This window comes from Heterocephalus glaber, unplaced genomic scaffold, assembly GCF_053883595.1.
Source record: "Heterocephalus glaber isolate CG9 unplaced genomic scaffold, H.glaber_assembly_v1.0 deba00001452, whole genome shotgun sequence".
NCBI lineage: Eukaryota > Metazoa > Chordata > Mammalia > Rodentia > Bathyergidae > Heterocephalus > Heterocephalus glaber.
In genome coordinates, this window is record NW_028258302.1 from 736,964 (window position 1) to 757,575 (window position 20,612).

The following is a 20,612-nucleotide window of genomic DNA, read 5'->3' on the forward strand; positions in this document are numbered from 1 at the left end:
ACCTGAGGGCCAGGGCTCCCTCCTCGCCCCTCTGCAGTACCTGGGAGATACAAGGTTGCTGGAGCTAACATGTCCATGACGGTGCCAAGTTTGCTCTTCCCAGAACTCACTCCTACCTGCTCAGCCCAGGAGTTAACCCAGCTCTATCTCCACCCACAAGGTACTGATCAAGGAGAAGGAAAGAAGAACAAACGTCTGGGGCTGTGTTCCCAGGAATCTGCTCTGAATTCCTGACATGGGGAAGGTCTTTGGGATTCATGCCAAATTAAGGACAATTAATTTTCCTCCCTCAGTTATCACACCCTGGATGGCTCTGCCCTTGGCTTAGATCATCCCTCAGGTACTGCCGCCAAAGCCTAAAACCAGCAACTGTGAAGAGCTGTCCATAAAACAGCAGGGCCCTAGAGTCAGTCCCTTGTGCCAACTAGACTTTCAGGCAGCTCTGGGAAGGTTACGTCTGCCACCTCCAGTAGGGGAAGTGGGTCTCAGAGCCCCTTGGGGATGACCTGCTGCTGCCTCTTCCTTTTCCCCACCATTGAGCCTCCAGCACAAATACAGCCAAGACAGTGGTCGTTTCCTGATGCCTGTCCCATGCAGCTATTAGTGGACCCATCCACCAGGCACTTAGGGTGCTCACCCTCCATGCACCCACAGGAGCTCGGTCCACAACAGCTGAACTGTGCAAGGTAAGGACCAGGGAAAAACGTCAGGCTGACAACACATCACCACTGTAAACTCACTGACAACTGCAGAAACTGAGGCCCAGACAAAGAAATAAAAGATTACATGTCTGGAGCATTTACTCTGTCACAGGTATTACAATCTTTACCCAAACCCTACAAGTACAGAAACAAAGAGGGGCTTGGAGAGATGGGGGAACCTGCTCAAGGTCACTCGATTAAATCAGAGGTGGAGATTTGGATGTCGGCAGGTGCTAAGCCCCCAGCCCTAGCACTCCTGACCTGTGTGAATAGCCGGGCAGGGCAGGGAGAATGAGCAGAGGGGTATCCCTAGGGGAGCCGTGCCCCTCCCCCAATACCCCTCCCCCAATACTACGTCCTCAGCCGGCTTCCAGCACTGCAGACCCCCTGCACACACACCACCGCGGTGTTTTCTTTAGCGAAGTGAACCTCAGTGGTCCCCACACACGGATATCCGCTGCACGCATCCACGTTCTAACAGCGGGATGCACAGGTCACACTAAGGACCCTCCAAACGGTCCAGCCAGCGCTGGGGCTGCCGGCGCCGAAGGCCCCTCCCCCCTCCAGGCCACCGGGTAACCATGGCGACAGCAGAGAGGTGGTGCCGCCGCTGCAGCAAACGGCTGCGCGTGCTGGTGTCCCAGCGAGCACGAGCACGCGCCTCCACGGTCAGACTGGGCACCGCCCTTCCCGCCTCCGCCTAGGCGGAGCACTCTGCCCCCTCCCCAGACACAGCTCCCCAACTCCTTAGCCTCTCCAGCTCCAGGATGCCAGCGCCCTGCGCCCTGCCCCCTGCTGAGCCAGCACCTTGCGGAAGGGCCCACGGGTACCTCCGCAAACTTGGACGCATTCTGTCTTTGGCCAAGCCTCTATCCTCTGATAAGGGGGTGTCTTGACTGAGAGAAGCCCACCAGGGTGTCAGGAGTCTTCAGAGGCACCAAAGAGCCTAAGTCTCGATTCTCTCTCCAAACGCAGGTAGCATCCACACTTATCCCCGAGGGTCAGCCCTGCCTGCAGACATCTGTGTGCCCCGCTGGTGGGCACGAAGTGTACGTGAACCGCTCCTGCACCCAGGGGCGCTGGCTATCAGATACTGCAGCGGGGAGACCTATTCCCTTTCCCTGCTGTCCCACAGGCACAGAGAGATGACAGGGCATGTTCAGGGGGCGGGTGGTTGGGCGTCTAAGGCTAGGGGTATGCTTGGCTGAGGGTCTACAGAGGTGACAAACAGGCTGACGCCACCTGATTATCTTGGAGCCTTCCTGGAGGAGGAAAATTCAAGAATAAGAAACGCCTGGGAGACAGGAAGCTTTGGGGGAGGTGGGGAGAGGGGAACCATCTAAGTAAAGGCTATGAGAAAGGTGGAGGAACAGCAGCACGGTGAGTATGGTGAGAACTGGGGCGTGTGTCCGGGTCCTGACAGATGATACAAGGTGAGGGTGGACAGGGGATCAGCTTGGGCTGCAATGACTAGGGGGAGGAAAGGCTGCTGAGACCCCCTAGAAAGCACATACAGGGATCTTTGTCCAGCACAGCCTGGGATTCCCGAGGCAGAGAATGGGCCAGAGGGAGGAGACTGCACTAGGGAAGCGAACAGATGGAGATGCCTTACAGGGTCCCAGGGCCAGCGGCACCGTCTGTCAGCTTAACCTCCTCACCCATGTTTACCAGCTTCATAGTGTCTCTGTGCATGCAGGCACACTTGAGCACACGCGTACATAGGCTCCCCGGGGTGGCACCGTCTGTGAGCCTAACCCTCTCCCAATACCCGAGCACTGGGCCTGGGCTCACTACCTCTGAATACACAGACATCTGAAAAGCATACACAGCCAGGGACCCAGAGATAGACACAGAGAAAGAGACAGGTGCAAAAATGGAAACCTCCATGTGCATGTGGAGGGGCATCTGCAGCAAAAAGCACCTGTGGAAACACTCTGGGAAGCAGATCCAGAGGTGGTAGGAGATGGAAACACGCATGTGGAGCCATGCAGAGTCAGAGATGCACGAATGCTGAGACACGGACACCTGGTGACACATGCAGTGACTAAAAACATGAAGGAACCTCGTGGGTGGCAGGGCTCTCCGCCCCCCTTATCCTTCAGACACTCCATGGAAGAAGCCAAGGCCAACTTAATCCTGTCCTTGAGCAGCTCTATCCTCAAAAGGGTCAGGGCCAAGATACCTCCTACCAGGCCTCTCCAGACCTGTAAGCTCTCACACTCTCAGGGATTCCAAACCCTCCCCTAGGTTCCCAGGCAGCAAGGGGGGCCTGGGGAGCCTTGCGCTGTGCCCATCTCCCTTCGCAGCTTTCAGTCTCGATTTTCAGCTGTTTTTCCAAGAGAAAACTCCCACCTCTTCCAGCACTCAGATTTCATCAAACTTGGCATCTTAAAAGCCTGTTTTGTTTCTGAATCTGAGCTGTTTGGGGCCTGTCGGCAGGAGTGGCCTCCTCCTCTCAGTAATCCCCCCTCCCTCGGGCTTCCCTGGAGCTCCACATCGCCCTACTCAACTTGCTTGGTGAGGCCTCACCACCACACACACACACCCGCTGAGCCCAAGGGCCATTCCCTGGTCATATAAATATCCACACTCCAGTTCCAGGCGCTGGGCCATGCTGGACCATCCTGGGGTCCCCCCACCTCAGTCTTACTCCAAGGAGACTCTTTTCATCCATTTATGCCCCCTAGGTTCAGGCCCTGCTCCTAGTCACTCGAGACCACTGACAGCTTCCCACTCATTCCTCAGCCCCCTGCAGCCCTGCTGCCACCCTCGCTGCCTTCGGCAGTAAGCTTGCCAAGGTCAATGACGCTCCAGAGTGAAATCCAAAGGACAATTCCCAGTACTCATCTTGCCTGGCTTTGCCTCCACTCTCACGTACACTTTTCTTTCTACTTCCATGGCCTCACAACTTCCCTCCTATCTCTTACGAACCTCCTCCTAACGTAAGGAGTTCCTGGGGCTCCTTCTGTCTTAGCTCTGGCTCCTTGAAATGTGCCATTTCCCAGCCTCAAAACTCCATTTCCAGATGTCTCTCCTGAATGCCAGGCAAATCTGCACAAGGCCTCCTTAACATCTCTCCTGGAGACCTACGCATACCTGACTTGACAGATTTCTAACTGGACCCATCAATTCACCCCCTCAAACCTGGTTCCCTTCCCAGATCTGAATCTTAGAAAATGGCATCACCATGCCACTTGCGGAGCCAGGAACCCAGAGCGTCTGTCTCATTGATCCCATAGGTGGCTGGGCAGGCTCCCACTTTCCCAACATGCTTGATCCATTCCCCCCTTCCTCGCCAACCCATAGTCAGATTCAGACCAATGCCAGTTCTCACTTGCACCGCATCTACCTTTCACTGGTGTCATGTGCTGATGTCCTTCCACCCCACTCTGCACACACACGAACCTTTCTGAAGCCTAAGCTTTGTCACGTCATCTTCCTTAATAAGCTCCCTTGCAACCAGGGTGAGGGGGCACCTAGCAAGGGTGGAGAACGTGCACACACAGGGGCAACGAAACCCTCCAATGTACAGAGGTGTTCCCAGAGCTGCTGGCTCCACTGTGGTTAACTGAAGTAAGGGAGGCCTGGAAAACACCTGTGACTACCAAAATGGGGGCCAGGCTGGGCCAGGGGAGGTACCCTGTATTCAGGGCTAACAGAAGAGGTAGGAGTACTGTCCATGCCACTGACACGCTCATTCAGAATGGAGTCCACTTGGGCACTTGAAGATTAGAAACTAGAAACAATGAAGCATTCCAGAACCAAAATACCCAGGTCTGGTCTTTAAGGTGCCTCTGGCAGTGCTTAGGGACCTTTCCCATCCCTAGGAATGGGGCCCAGAATCTCCAGTAACTGGCTGCATGGTCCTGAAATCCACTGTGGTCACAAGGAGTGGAAGGACACGTGCCTCAGCTGCTAGGGGAGGGCCAGAGGCTAGCATGAATTCCAGGTTCTGGAGCCCTTTCTGTCTTCTATGGCTGCAAATCAAGTAGGTAACAGACCAAGCTTCCACAAAACCAACCTGTTACCCAGATACATATGCAGGGTACAGAAAAAGGATACACTCTGTTCTCTTGGGAAACCACTTTTGGCTTGCAATAGCCCTTTACTCACACTCCCCACTCTCACAGTTAGGCCTGAGCCAAGTCCTTCCGCCATGGGTGGAGGGAACAGACAAGCCTGAGGCGGAGAAGGGAGGAGCAGGGAGAGAGAACTGCCAGGGGAAATATACACCCATCTAGCCTAGCCAAGACACCTTGGGACAGGGTCATATATTGTTCACCACTCCTCTGTCCCTGGGGCTGTTTCCAAAGGGACTGGTGCATGGGGTATTCTCAAGATACCTTTCATCACCCTACAGGTCCCAAAGCCTACCAGAGTCAGAGCCACTGCAGAACATGGAGGTTCAGGCCATGGCTGCGCTGACATGTCCCAACCTGGCCAATGTCCCACATGCCTGCCAGCTGGCCCCTCGTAAGAGTTTGCTCCCAGACATGCAACACAAGCAAGGCACTGCATGCAGACAGCTGTATTCCTGGACTCAGAGAGTGGCCATGGCTCAATGGAAAAGCATGGGTAGTGTGGTCCTAGCCAATCAGCAGACACTGAGGCCAGGTGGGAACAGGCGTAAGGGAGCAGAGAGGCAGTTCTGGGCAGGATCCCATCAGGTACACCCTCTCTCCTGGCCTGGCTGCAGAGGATATACTGAGGTGCCACTGTAGATGTTGAGAACCATTCAGTCCAAACACACTGTCCTATGTCCATCTCTGTCCAACTGTCCTCTAGCTGACCAACAGGTCCAAGAAAGGATCCCATAGGGGTTCCAGAAAAAAGGAACCCAGACAGCATCTCTGACATCCCAACAGCCAGACTGACCCGACATTCAGCTCAGACCACTGATCCTCTTAGTCTCCACACAGCTTCTAAGGTGCATAGCATCTGCTGTACACCCCCACCCCAAGGCCTGCTGTGCACACACCACCTGCTGTGCAGGCACACACACAGACACACACAGCCTGCTGCATACACAGCCCAGAAGGTACACACCACCTGCTGTACGCAGCATGCCCTCCCCCCACTGCCTGATGCATGCACGTGCACATGCAAAGCCTGCCGCACACCCCGCTCTGTCCATGCTACATCACACTCTGCCTTACACACAGCACACTCGGAGCACATTATCTGCTGTATCCATGACAGGATGAACGAAGCCACTGGAGCCCTTGCAGCCAGGCCCCCAGGACAAGTCAGAAACAGCTCAGCCTTGCTCCACAGCCTCTTCTCCTTCTCCTCCCTGTGTTCTGCATCCCTTCCAGAAGGTACCCAGCCACCAGGGCCCCACCCATACCTATGGCAACCCAGCCTTCTCCTAGGTCTTTCTTTCCTGACCACAAGCCTTCCTGGCCTGGTCCCCACTGCCCCGGTGAATCCATGACCTCCGGACTGAGCTCAGGACCCTCACTGGCCCCCACCTCCTGGAGGGAAAGGCTCAGAATGAAGGGCTGCCTCCCCTCCCCCAGTGTCCCCCCTCCCTTGTGAGGAAAATGTCAGATTCCCTGTCTCAGTGGCGGCAGCAGGCGGGTTGGAGGGGGAGTGATTCAGCCGCCGCCTCAAGAGTGTGGAGCGAGAAGAGCTTTTCCTGCCATTACCCGGCGAGGGAGAGGCTGGCGCGCTAATGGCTTCAATTACCACTCAGACAGGAAAGCTGGGCGGCAGGGCCCCTGCTCATCAGGGTCCAGGACAGGCTCACCCCCAGCCAGCTTGTGCCGCACACCCCCACCCTGTTCAAGCCCTGCAGGGGTGGTGAGGCAGAGCACTGACCATCCCAGGACGGCCACCTGGGACTCGCCAAGCCACACCAGGAATAGCAGTCCTGCTGTGGAAGCAGGGCATGGAGGCCATGAGGGGAGTGGTGTGGCGGTGTCCCAGAGGCTGCAGTGTGGGTGGCCAAAGAGCGAGGAGTGGATGTGGAGCAAAGCAAGGGCAGAGGGCACTGAATGAACTTGTGGGCCAGGGCTTCCTTTCCAAGGTGCACTGATCCCACACCTGAGCTAGCTTGCCAGCCCAGGCAGCTCTGGACCACTGACTGAAGCACACACCTCACAGTAAGCGGGCACACACACCGTTGTGCACGTGGAGGGCACATGTGGTGTGTGTGTCAAGGGTAAGGGATTCAACCCTTACCCCGAGTCTCTACACCAGCTTCCCCTTTCTCCACCCCTTTAGTCCCTGTGGTGGCTTTCCCAAGAATGACTCTCACCCAGCAATCCTTTCACCCATTTCCTCCAAGTACCCCAGCTTTCCTGGCTCTACTTTCTTTTTTTTTTTTTTTTTTTGGTACCGGGGACTGAACTCGGGACCTTGCACTTGCAAGGCAGGCACTGGAACCACTGAGCTAAATCCCTGGCCCTCCTGGCTCTACTAGGAGAGGTGAAGCAGAGGGGCCAACTGGGCTACTTCCCGCTGCACCCCCTCCGCCACTCCTTTCTGCCAAGCCCAAAGCTGGTCAAGGTTACACAAACCAACAGCAGGTCAGCATTTTGTCTTCTGGGCGCTATGTTTCAGGTGCGGGAGGGGCTTGCTCAGGCCTACAGCTCCACCTCCTCCAAGGGAGCTCGGACAGGGCCAGGCCCTGCCTCACACTCTTCCCACCACATTACACACTTCCCACACCCCAGAGCTGGAGGCTATCCAGATGTAGCTCAGCGGCAAAGTGTGTGCTTAGCATGTACAAGGCCCTGGGTTCAATCTCCAGCACCACACAACAAAAAACAAAACACAGACCTTTAAAAGCCCTGAAAGAGAAACCTCTGACTAGAAAAGCCCTTCCCAACACAGACTGCTACGGGAACTGGGAGTTCTCCTCCCCTAGGCCCTGAAAGACCACCCTCATCCTCATCAGTCCTTTAGAAGATCACGCTGCCAGGTAGAGCAAGAGAGCTCCTGAGACAGAAACTGCGATTTAGGGTTTCTTTTTCAAAACTAACAGGGAGACCCTGCTCCCCAGCCTGAGAGCCTGAAAAGATGCCTTCCACGCCAGGAGCCACAGTTCCGGCCTGTCAGCCACCATCCAAATGCCAGGGGAGGGCAGAAGGCTCCCTGCAGAGATAGATGCCAAAAAGGGGAAGGCACTGTTGACATATTTGCCCTCACTTCGTAGTTTGCAAACAAAGCCCAAGAGTGGTAGGGAGGAGTCTCAGTCCTCTGGGGCCCTACCACAGTCTCCCCAAATGGAGTGGACAGTGAAGACAGCATCACCTAGACAATTCCAGGCAGCCTGGAAGTATCACCCACTCACATGTCCAGGCCTCAGAACATCCAGCCCAATAGCAGTCACCACACACGTTGGAGTCCTGAGGTGCTTACCAAGCTGTATTTAATCCTCTAAACCAGCCAGAACAGAATATTTTAGAATACGTGCTGCCGAAGCGAGCACAACAGAGGGTATGACACCCCTGTCTGCAGATGGAGCAAATAAGACTCAGGCACAGTTACTGGTCCACAGCCACATGGTGATGAAGTGGTCCAGAGTCCCTGTCTCAACTACTGGCTGGAGGGCTGACTAGAACTCTGGAAAGCCCACAGATTCACACAAGACACACAGATGCAAGAGTTACTGAGCGGATGCATGTGTGAACACAGACAGCCACAGTGTAAAAATGGCCAATGTGAAAAGATGTTCAACTGCTCATGTAATCAAAGAAATGCAAATTAAACTAAGATGTCACTTTTTGCCTATTAATTTGACAAAGATTTTTTTTTTTTAATGGTAATTCCCACTACTGGTGAAGACATGTATGAGAGTCTCTTTTATACCTTGCTTGCTCAGAGTATACACTAGTATAATCTAGAAACAGTGAAGGCTTAAAAATGCATGTGCCCAGCCAGGTGAGTTGGTATGTCTGTAATCCCAGCACTCTGGGAGGCTAAGGCAAGAGGATCACAAATTCAAGTCCCAGCCTAGGCAACTCTGTGAGAAAGATAAAAATAAAAAAAGAGTTGAAGATGTAAAGAACCTGGGTTCAATCCTTATTACCACACACACATCCACTCCCCCAAACAAGGTGTGTGTCTTTGGCCTAACAATTTCACTTCCATGAACCTAGGATAAGGATAAGGAAATAATAGGAAAATGAGTACACCTACCTTTAAGGAGATGTATGGCACCTGATTTATGAAAGTACAAAGCTGGAAACAACACATGTGTCTAACAAGAGAATAGCTAAATAAATTAGGTTATTTCCAAGTGATAGCTTACCCACAGCCATTAAAAATAATGATGTCGGGGCTGGGGATTTAGCTCCGTGGTCTCCCTGCCTGCTGTGCAAGTGCAAGGACCCGAGTTCGATCCTGGTACCAAAAAACACAAAAATAAAAACAAAAACAAAATAATGATGCAGCTGGGCATGGTAACCCATGTCCATAATCCCAGCACTTGGGAGGCTGAGGCAGGAGGATCACTCAAGTTCAAGGCCAGCCTAGGCTACAAATAGACCCTGTCTCACAAAACAAACAACAACAAAAAAACCCCAAATAACAACAAAAAAGATGATGCAGAGGTGGACATGGTGGTACAAGTCTGTATTCCCAGCACTGGGGAGGCTGAGACAGGAAGATCATGAGTTCAAAGCCAACCTGAGCTACAGAGAGAGTTTAAGGCCAGCCTAGACTACATAATGAGACCCTGTCTCAAAACACACACTCCCCCCACTCCCCGTGGAGGTTGAGGCAGGAGGATTATGAGCCTCAGCAATTTGGCAAGACCCTGTATCAAAATGAAAAAAAAGGGGGCCAGGGGCCGGGGATTTAGCTCAGTGGTTCCACCACCTGCCTCGCAAGCTGAAGACCTGGGTTCGATCCCCGGTGCTGGAAAAAAAAAAACCAACAAAAACAAAAAAACACAAGAAAATGGGTCCAGGGATTTAGCTCAGTGGTTCCGCTACCTGCCTCGAAAGCACAAGGTCCTGAGTTCGATCCCCGGTACCGGGAAGAAAAAAAAAAAACCCCACAAGAAAATGAGAAAAAGGGCCTGGGATATAGCTTAGTGCAAAGGCCCTAACTTCAATCCCCAGCACCACAAAAACAAAACAAAACAAAAAAAGGAATGAATGAACAAAAGAAAGAGAAAAAAAAAAATCTACAAATCAACGGGCAGGGTGTGATCCTACTTTTTATACAGTAACACATACATACATGCACAGAAGATGGGCCACAAGGAAATAACCAACCATAACAGAAGTAGGGCAAGGAGTGACTTTTTCTTACTATTTACTATTCTATACTTTTCAATTTTTTAACAGCGAGCAGGTAGTGGTATTACATTTTAAAAAGAAAGCAACAATCAACGCTGTACTTTGAAAATCCACAACCAGAAGTATTTAGAGTGATGAACCCATTGTGGCTGAGGTCTGATCGTGTCACTCCCTTCCCCATTTGAGCTTTCCTATGTCCCCACAAAAGTGTTCACCTCTCAGCCTGATCCTGTGTGGGCTTCTCTCCAACCTCCAGACTCAAGCTGAACTGCTCTTCCCTCTTCTTCCTGTGCCCTTTTGGGGGTCCCAAATCCCCACCCAAAAGAAACTCCATACTGAACCAGAGTTCTCAAAAAGCTTCATTCTCCTGTGCCTCTGGGCTGTGCACATGCCTAGTAATCACCTGTGTCCTCAGCTCACCCTCCCCCACTTCCTGACTTGACTCTGGTCACACCCCCTCCTCGGGTGTACAACTGTCCCTACAGAACTCACTGGACACTGAGTGCCTCAAGGGCAGCACCTTGTAGGGTGACCTTCTGGTCTTCAAGGTAGTCCAGGAAGTATTTGTGAATGAACAGTGCTACCAAGTGAGAAAAGACACTAAAATCCTACATTCAGAGCCACAGTCCCCAGCCTGGGACCCTTGCTCATAGAACAACAGCAGCATACTGATACCTACAGCCAGGTTCCACATGAAAACCTCACCCACTGACAGAGCCACAAAACCCAAGGGATACTCAGCTGCAGCTCCATACCTCAAACCACACCCAGAGCCCTCCAGAGCAATGACCCAGCTTGGCAGGAAGGTACAAAGGCACCATGCACATAGCTGGTCTCAGCATAAGCCAATGACCCAGGTCTGTTCACTGTTGACTTCCACCCACCCCCAGACGGCCAGTCAACCAGGGCCTAGGCTGGCTGGCTTTCCCCACACCTCAGTCTACCCACCCACCATGCCATGTCCTTCTGGCATATACCTTCAAGCACTGAGAGTTTGGCACTAGTGTTGATCTCGCCCAAACTGTTGGTGGCTGTGCACTCATAGATGGCTTCGTCTCGCTGTACCCGCAAGGGCTGGATCCTCAGCACTGACCCTGCCCCGTCATCAAATTCAATTACCTGTCAGAGAACACACAAATGGTTACAGCCTGCTGGTGACATGGGGACCTACTTAGAACAGTTTCTCACCCACCTCCCAAAGACCTACAAGGTAGGGAGAGAGGGAGACTAAGAGGACCAAGTACAGGACCAGGCGGAAGAGGACCCGAGCCCTGCCTGCTCTTCCTGAGACAGGACTCACCTCAAACCGCTGGGAGCTGACTTTCTTCCCCTTCTTCATCCATGTGATGCGTGGCTTAGGTTCTCCAGTGGCTTGGCACACAAAAGATGCCACCCCTCCTGAAAGCCCTGTCTGGTCCTCGGGGACCTTAACAAAGACAGGTTTGCCTGGAAGAGATGGAGACACCAAGTTATCACAGCATGGTCACAACAGGCATAGTCAACACTACAGGTGGCAGATGTAGGCGAAAGGAACCGAGAAAGACTTATAGAGAAAATAGTAGTGCTTAAAATGTACGGGGCACCATTTAAAGAGCTCAATGTTTATTAAGTCTTTGAGGCCTATGAGGTGGGTGCTAAAATCAAGACACAGAAAGGTTACATGATTTGTCTAATGTGACACAGCTACTAAGTCTGCTACTAATCTGAATGAGCCCCAGAGTCTGAGTCTGGGGTTCCTGCTTCCATCTCCATGCTCTAAGACAAAGCATGTCAGAGAGCTGCCCTCTGGGACGAGCCCCACCATCTCCCGGAGCCTGTCCCTCACCTTGCTGTTCATCTGGGTGAGAGCACTTCCATCAACCCCAAAGCTCAAGCCAGAAACTGTGATTCCTCCTCTCCCCAGCCCCTACACACCAGCAGTCCCAAAAGACTACATATTCCAGATCCTAAGTATCTCTGGACGTCTTCCCAGGTAAATGCTTTCCTGTAATCTGCCCTCCCCACCCCTGCCCCCACTACTTGGTTATTGCCGTCTGAAGGTCTAGGTGGCTCCCTGAGGTCCTCTGCCTTCACAAGGCAGGGAAGCGGGAGAAAGGAAGGGGATCAGACTGTGCTGCCACACCCACGTCATCCTGGTACACACAGGCCAGACCACAGCTTTATACCTGTGAGTCCCACCACTCAGGGTCTCAAGCCAGAGAAACCTGGCTTCTTAAGATGTGGCAAGGTCTCATTCATCTGGTCAGCAGATCCATTTTCTATTCATCAGCCAATGAACAGCTCCAGGATGGGCTTAATGCTGAGAGAAATGACCTTTCAGACCACCTGCTCAGTGCCCACAAGCTCATGTCTGGCCAGGGTCCTGGCAGAGAAAGAATCTTCCACAAAGCAACCACTCTGTACCAGGTACTTTTATCTCATCTAATCTTTTATCCTTAATGCAGCTCCAATTTATATGCTCAGAGGAGTCTAGTAAGCAGCACACCAGTGACTTGAATTCAGGCCTGCCAAAGTCCAAAGCACCTGGCACAAAACAGGCTTGTTAACAGCAGGGCCACTGAGTCAGAGGAGTGAGTGGAAAAGAGAGCACGGGTGACTGTAGAAGACCAGACTGTGACTGGGAGAAAAGTCAGCATCAGGGGGATAAGAGATGGAGGGAGGTTTGTAAGTTTTTTAAAGCTGTGAAAGATGATGTTTAGATACATTCCACAACGACAGCCAAACAACCCCATGAGGGAGATGTATTATCCCTACTTTAGAGATGGGGAAACAGAGGCTTAGAGGGTTTAAGAACTGATGAGTCAAGCCAAGCACATGGTGCACGCCTGTAATTTCAGCACTCTGGGAAGCTGAAGCAGGAAGACTGCAAGTTCAAGGGCAGCTCAGGCAACTTAGCAAGTTCAATCTTCATCAACAAGTCAGGGTGATTTTGAGTGGAGCCAGCATCTGACCAGCATTCTAAGTCCTAAGCTAATCATGGGCACCTACGGCTAACTATTCCTAGTGACACAGGGCATAGCAGGCAAGTGTAGCTGTCTCAGATAACCAGGGCGGGGTGTGTGTGTGTGTATGGCCACAGTGGGGAAACTAACAAAGGCTGCTGGGGACTAGAAGAACCCAAAGGTTCCAGAAATCCTGTTTGCCTATCCCGTGCCCCAACTGCCTGGGAGGAAGGCTTGGCCAGTCTTGCAGTCTGCTGCTCCTCTCAAGGGGTCCTCTTAGATACAATTGTCCCCTCAGACTCCACAGGGGACATCTGCCCCCACACTTCAGGACCTCCAGACAGCAGTGCCCAGCTTTCCATCTGCACTGCCACCACCTCAACCCAGACACCGCGTTCCCTTAATGAGACCCCTCACTGGTTTAACAAGCTGGTGTCCTGCCTCCAGTGTCACCCCCACCTCAACCTCCTCTATTCTCCTTCAGCAGCCAAAGGACAGCCCACCTTGATCGAACCCTTCCAAAGGCTTCCCACTGCTCTCATAAACAAAAAAAGTAAACTTCTATAATGGCAGACAAAGCCCTGACATCTCTGATCAAGCCACTCTCCCCAGAGTCCTGGATTGGGAGTCCGTGAAAAAGCAATGCCTCCTACGCCCAAGGGGCCTTTATGTAGCTGCTCCTGCTACAGAACTCTTGGACAACCTCTTTACCCACTACCTCCTATTCACCTTTCTCATCTCAACTTAAACATCTCCCCAGAATACCTCCCAGTCCCCTGTCACCTCCAACCCTCCCATTAGCTCAATTCCTAGTACAGGCTCCCTCTGTTTCCCACAGCTCGGTCACAGTTTGCACATGTGTGAGGTTAAAGCTTTTGGTCTCAGTTTACTATGCACATGTGTGAAGTTATTTTTCCACATTTTTGGTGAGGTTCAATAGCTATTTCCTGCATACACTATAACACAGACCTGTCCTGTTTCCTGCCCTGCCCTAGGCATCTAACCCAGCTCCTAGCATACAGGGGTATGGACCGGAAGAAGACCCTCAAGAGGAAAGTGGTGTGTTTGGCCCTTCACACGTGCTGAAATCCCTGGGGAGAAGTTCCCACAGCTCCAGTGTGCAGCTCTTGCCTCAACGTGCAGGCAGCCGAAACCAGAGAATGGAACCTGCTGAACAAGAATGGCCTGCTAGGCACTGGGGGTGGGGGTGGGGATGGGGCGGGGCCTCCCTGCCAAACAAGGAGCAGAGAAGCTGGGGAGGAGAACCAGACAGGGTCACCAGCAGCTAGGAGGGAAAGGCCTGGGAGCTGTGTGGAGGCTGAATGTGTCCAGGAGCTAGGGTCACTGAGGAGGCAATACTCCTCCCTTCCTCTGGAGGCTGGAGAGGAGCCAGTGCCCTGCCTGGCTATGCCCAGGGCCAGACAGGCAGAGCAGTCCTGCCCAGTGCAGCCTCAGGGCAGCTGGGCAGGCCTCTTCCCTTGGCCAGGCCTTACCGTGCTCCCCACCAATGTGCCACTCCAGTACCCTCATTCCTCACCAGAGCCAAACCCCAGCCCATTCTCTTCCCAGACTCTCTTCTTCTTCCAGTCCTGGTCCCTTTTGTTCACCAGATCTTTGGGGAGTTCAGTAGGGCTAACTTCTCTCCTCAGCTGCAAACCCAGTCTGAACATTTGTCCTGAACTTGCTCCTGCTGACCCTTCCAGCGTCACCATTTTTTATCTTCAGACAAGTATTTTTTGAGCACTTGTGACAAAGGCCTAAGCACTGTGCTGAGAACACAGTGTGGATCCTCACAGACTTGCCATCCCCACTCTGGCCTGCCCTGCCCTGCCCTGCCAGGCCAAGGGCACCTTGCTTTTGCAAGTGACTTGCCCTCATCTGGGACTGTGGGAGCCTGCTCTGTGCCTCACAGTCCGGTTTCCCAGCCCAGGATGGATCACATCCCAGTTACTGGATAGGGCCCCAGGCAGGTGGGCAAAACCAGGCTGACCACTCTGCCCTGGGCCTGCCTCACAGCTGATGTTCAGTGAGAGTCTGAACGAACTGAGACTGGGTCAGAAAGGGCTGTCACAGTGCCCCACTTCCACCCAGCCTGATTGGCTCATGCAGCTTGACATTCCCAAGCCCAGGACACTGACTCCTGCAAGTGGAGGTGACCCCTGGGATCAGGGGGGCACACCCTCCAGAGAGGTTATAGGAGTCCAGCTCCAGGGACAGCCAACTGGGCCACTGGGCTCCTCCACAGGGAGACTGCTATTTTGTGCCTTCCCTGAGGAACACGTATTTACAGGCACAAAACAGCACCAGGATACAGAGTGCAGACACACTGAAGCATGGCAAGGCCAGGGGGAGCTCTAGCGGGAGCAATTTCCTAGGTCCTGAACGCCCTAATGAGCTGGGAATGCATTAATGAGCTCCAGTGACTGCGCCTGGTCACCCCACTCCCAAAGGAGCCTACTACTCAGCGACAACCCTGGTTCTAGGAGGTCCTGGCCTGCAATAGGGGGAGCACTTACTAAGTGCCAGATGCCCTCAGTTAACCTTTCCAGGTAGGTGTGATTACTTCTGTTGTGCAACAGGAAAACAGGCCCAGGGAAAGTACCCTGCAGGAAGTTGCAGGGAGTAGACTTAGAAGGGCCACCCATAAGCACAAGGGGAGGGCACTGTAGAACCCAGATGCAGCACTCTGGCATGTCCCTGGTCACAGACTCTGGGGAAGGGGAAATCACAGAACAGACACACCCTTGACTCCTCAGGCCTTTGCCCACCTGTACCTGAAGCTCCCACTGACTACCCAGCCCTCTAGCCACCAAGCATTCAGCTCCAATGTCCACTGATCCCAAGTAACCGGACTATAACCTGGGCCCCTGGCTCTGTCTTCCCTTCTCATTCTGACTTTCCCAAAGGCTCATTAGAGAAGCCCAGGGGCGTTCCTATTTCTTTCTCCTAATCTATCCTCATTACTCAATACTCCATTAGCAAATGCCCACTCACCCTCCTGGGTTCCCCTCTTCCAGGAAGCTTTGCAACACCCCACCCAAGATGCTTAGGTCACTGCTTGTGCCAGCACTACCCTAACCTGAACCTGCTTTGTAACTGTCTGCTCCCAGGCCTGGGGCCCCACACTGTGAGTCCTGTCCACAGCAGGCTTATGTGAGTTCCTTGTGGGACACAAGCACACAAGATCAGCAGAAACCTCTATCTCAAGTCAGGACCACCTTTGGCTCACAGGCCTTCCCTCCTGAGTAGCCAGAGTCTGGGCTGGGGAGCTGTGCTGAATGGGGACCCAGGTCCACATGTGTTGCACGCCCAGGTCTCCACCTGCGCTGGCTCTGCACTGATGATGGGCCTTTGGGCTAACTCCTGGCAGCTGCTTCTCCACCTGCTTTCCTCCACTGCCCTCCAAGGCCAGGGCCCCCATTTATTTGTCTCATTAAGAGGCCTACAGAAACACATTTGTCCACTCCTCGCTTCACTGCTCTGGTCGTCAATTCTCAGGGCGCCTGCCCTGCCTTCTGCAGCAGCCCTGTGCATGCCTGGCTGCTTGCCCCTACCGAGAAGTGTCCTAAGCTCAGCCCAAGCCTGGCCACAGTGGGGGGAGAGACCCAAAAGGGAGTGCAGTGTAAGGCAGGACAGTACGGCAGACCCTGACTCCCCAGGCTGGGTCACTACAGCTCCAACACAGGCTCATGCCACATGGGTCCCTGCCCAGCAGAGCACCCAGTCCCATCTCCTGAACCCCTCACCTTCGCCAAGGCAGGATTTCAGCTTCATCAGCTGACTCCTACCTTCAAGGCCCTGGTCTCTGGGTTCTGGTCTTTAACTAGCAAGGAGATTCCGGGAAATCTGCTTTAAAAACTGTTCCATCTTGCTCCCTTTTACACAACTCCTACTGTGGTCCATGCCTGCTCCACCCCTTCTCTTATTCACCCACCACATTCCAGGTCCTGAGCTAGATAACCACCTGAACTCCCAGGACCCGCAGCCCATTGGGGAGGAGGAAACAAAGATCTGAGGCAGACTGCCACAGCCGCACACTGGGAGGGTAGCACAAAACCCAGGCTCCTAGAAGTGATGGGTCAAGGGGAGTCAACCGAGTAAGTGAGGGGCAGGGAAGAAGGTGCCCAAAAGGAAACAAGAAACAAAGAAGGACTGGATGCACAACACGTGAACAACCAAGAGAAGTCTGCTAGGGTGCAGGTGGAAGGGGATAGCAAAAGCTGAGGTTGGCAGAGGCTCAACAATGCCTGGCCTAGAGAAGGGTTAAGACCCCAAACCTATCCTAAAAGCAACAGGGGAAGGGAACGAAGGAGTTTAGACAGGGAAGTGACTCGATGCAGCTTTCCTTTTGCAGCGTGACTCTTTAGAGTGGAGAACAAGATTAGGAGGAGAGACTGGAGGCAGGCAATGTGTCAGGAGGCTGCAGGCTGAAGCCCAAACAAGAGCTGAGGATAGCTTGGATGAAGGTGGCAGAGAAAGAGAAGCGGATGCATTTCAAAGATATTCAGAAGGTAGAAACAACAGAACTGGGTGATGGCTGAGATGTGAGATATCAAAGAGGGAGGAAGCTGGGAGGAGGCCCAGGTTTCTTTTTTTTTTGGTACTGGGGATCAAACTCAGGACCTTGTGCTTGCGAGGCAGGTGACGGAACCACTGAGCTAAATCCCCAGCCCTGGGCCCGGGTTTCTGACTTGGTGACCAGGTGGGTGGTGATGCCACTCAGGAACAGGGAATGCGGGAAGCACGTGGGGGGATGGGAATGAGGGTTGGGGGTGCTGGGTCTGAAGCAGGAAGGGAAGGCAGTTGTTCACCCAGGATGCAGTTTCTTAACAGTGAGCTAGGAATCCTCCCCTGCCCTCTTGGGCTCTGAGGATGTCTGGGTAGGGATGGGGAAGCAAAAGCAGTTTTCCAGTGTCCAAGGGCTGCTGACCACACCTGGATGAGCCTTCACTTCCCTGCCAGCACTAATCACACCCAAGGAGGGCTTCTCCAACCTGCCTCTGCAGGCTCGAGCTCTCTCCCACCAGCCCTGGCTAGGTCTGCAGTCACCCCACCCTCACATGACTCTTCCCGATTTACCAGCTGACTTCTCCTGCCTAGACCCCCAGCCCTTGGGCTCCTCCTTGCCCAGCCCTCTCCTGGCCAGCAACTTAAGAGTTCCCATTACCCTTCACTCTCACCTCTCTGGGCAAGAAGGAATGCCTGTCTCAGCCTCTTTCCTTTCCAGCCCCACCCAAGGCCCTGCCTCTGAGGACAAAGGGCAGGGCGTTTCAGTGCCACCCCCTCCAAGATTGGTTGCTGAATAACTAATGAACCATGGAGAAAGAACCCTTGGTGGGGCAAGGGGAAGAGATCTGGGCCCAGAGACTTGGAGTGGGTGGGGGATCCTATGGCCCACTGACGTGAAGGCTGACCCCTGGCTTGGCCAAAGCAGCTTCTGAGCTCCAGATGAGCTGGGAACAGTCCCTTCCCCCAGGGACCTCAACTCCGACCTTGCCCCTCCCCCAAGCCTGTAGATTGGCTAAGCCTGCCCTGAGCTCCGCCTCCCACCAGTAACCAAGCAGAGGTAACCATGGTGATGGGGCGGGCTGTGGCCAGTCTGTAGTGCCAGGCGGGGGAAGGGCAGCACCAGGAAAGAAACCAAAGTTCAGAGTTAAACCTGGGTAGGGGACAGATTCCATCCCTGCACGTACACACACACACACACACACGCACACACGCGCACACACGCGCACACACACACGCACGCGCGCGCACGCAAGTTCTGGAGCTCAACAATCTTCCAGTTTCCAGGGATGAAGGCCCTGGGGAGAGGGATGCCCTTTGCCTTGAAGGTTTCAAGTGAAGGGAAGGAAAGGCTTAGTATCTCCACATCTGGACCCTGAGGGATTGGCCCGGGGAAGAGCTATGAGTAGCTCTGGCTTCTGAACCCTCCTACGACCTGTGCACACATGTGCTAACCCCTACTTCCACACTGCTCTCCAGATATAGATCACCACGAGGCTTCTACACAGATTTGCAGTTGCGGACACAGCTCATGGCTGGGCATGTTACACAAAGACCATATGAATCCAGGACATGTCTCATCCCAGCCCCATAAAACAGGGTCACACTTAGACACATCCTATCCTGCTGTGCTCAAGGAACACATAGGCACTCCACAGGATTCTCCTGGGAAGCAGCGGGGTCAGGCACTCTTTAGAGGTGGACTCTAAGCAGATTCTCTCTAGAGGGGTATCTGGCCATCCTATTTATCTTACTAGTAGCTGATCCTGTTCAATCCTAGAGATTTGCTAGGAAGAATGTCACCTTTCAACCTAGGAGATTCATATTTTGAGGGGTCAGACTTACTGTCGCCATGGGCACCTGCCACCAAACCAAGCATCACGAGTGCAGGCACAAGAGGCACCATCATCCTCCCTGGGGCTGGCTCCAGGGCCATCCAGGGCTCTAGCTCCACAGCTAGCCACAGCCCAGGATAATCCACCTGTAATGGAGAGAAGGGCAGAGCCAGTTAGCTGATATCCTCCAGAGTTCTTCTGCCCCATAGACCTCCCTTGGACTATGCAATGACCACCCAGGGTTCCTCAGTGAATTCCAGCGGTGAGAAGGATAATCCACCAGCCACACTGTGGTCTTCAGGGCATTCTCTAAGCACCAGTAAGGAAAACAGGGAATCACTGAAGACTGCAGATGTACAGGGATGTTCCACCCCAGATTCTGAGCTTCCAACTCGCCCAGGTGAGGACAGAGAAACTGAACAAAGACAAGACAGACACAAAGAGCAATGAGCAGCTAGGTGGACCCACAAAGGCCAGACTCCAAAGTCTCTAGGGGCAGCCTATTGCCTGCTCTCTCTCCAGCACTGGGGAGGCAGGAAGCAAGAGGCCAGACTCCCACATGCTAAGCACAACCCCACAACACAGACTTGTTAGCAGCAGTCGACTCCAGGCATCAGAGGCCTGCAGCCAAAGCCACAACCAGTCAGGGCTCGTCAGGACTGCACTCAACAAGTTACAGCTGCCCCACCTGGCCACCCTCATCCTACCCAATTCCCACGCACCCACTCCACAGGGAGGCTTTAGAGGCCAAGAATGGAGGTGTTAGACCCTTTCTAAGAATCAACCCCCATCCCTCCTCTGGAAGCCCAAAGATCAGGGTGAGGACGTGAGGGACAGGGTTTGGGACTGGCTGAATGCCTCCAGGCCACTGCTCACCTGTGTACCCTCCTAACTCTGCAGGCACTTGCCAGAAGTCTTCCCTGAAGCCACGCTGCACAATGCAGACATACAACTATCACTCCTCAGCCTATGGTGAGCTCTGGGTGTGTGTGTATGGGGTCTCCCTTCCCTACCCCCTACCCCCTACCGGGGGCTTCAAACAAAGTACAGCAGTGCCCAACAGCTCTGCTGGAACCCTGCTCTGGGCAGGGTGCTAGAACATGGTCAGTCCCTCACTCATGCTCTGAAAAGTCAACAGGCATAATCAGATAATGAGTGACACTGAACATGCCTTGGGGTCCCCCAGCGGTACCCAGGGACTCTGGTGAGGGAGTCATGGTCAGACCCAGGTGCCTGATGACCCATAATGGTAAGAAAACTTGCAAGGTGACAGGGCAGGTGAACAAGAAGGACAGGGCTCAAAGATGGTTCTCATCTTTTCTGGAACATGAAGTCTCAACTGGAACAGTCTGAAGTCATAGGGTCGGAGGGCAGTAG

General features: G+C 53.4%; 1 protein-coding gene across 24 annotated transcripts in view; it reads right to left on the minus strand.

Annotated features, from left to right (window-relative positions):
- Ptprf (protein tyrosine phosphatase receptor type F) overlaps positions 1 to 20,612 on the minus strand; it is an 86,294-nt gene that overhangs the window by 52,352 nt on the left and 13,330 nt on the right. For all 24 annotated transcript variants that reach the window (XM_087214943.1, XM_087214949.1, XM_087214945.1 and 21 more), the window contains 3 exons: positions 19,246 to 19,381; positions 11,253 to 11,398; positions 10,930 to 11,071 (listed from right to left, as the gene is read on the minus strand). In XM_087214943.1, the coding sequence (XP_087071069.1) occupies positions 10,930 to 11,071; positions 11,253 to 11,398; positions 19,246 to 19,336 (379 nt within the window). In that variant the 5' untranslated portion in view covers positions 19,337 to 19,381. The remainder of the gene's footprint in view (positions 1 to 10,929; positions 11,072 to 11,252; positions 11,399 to 19,245; positions 19,382 to 20,612) is intronic.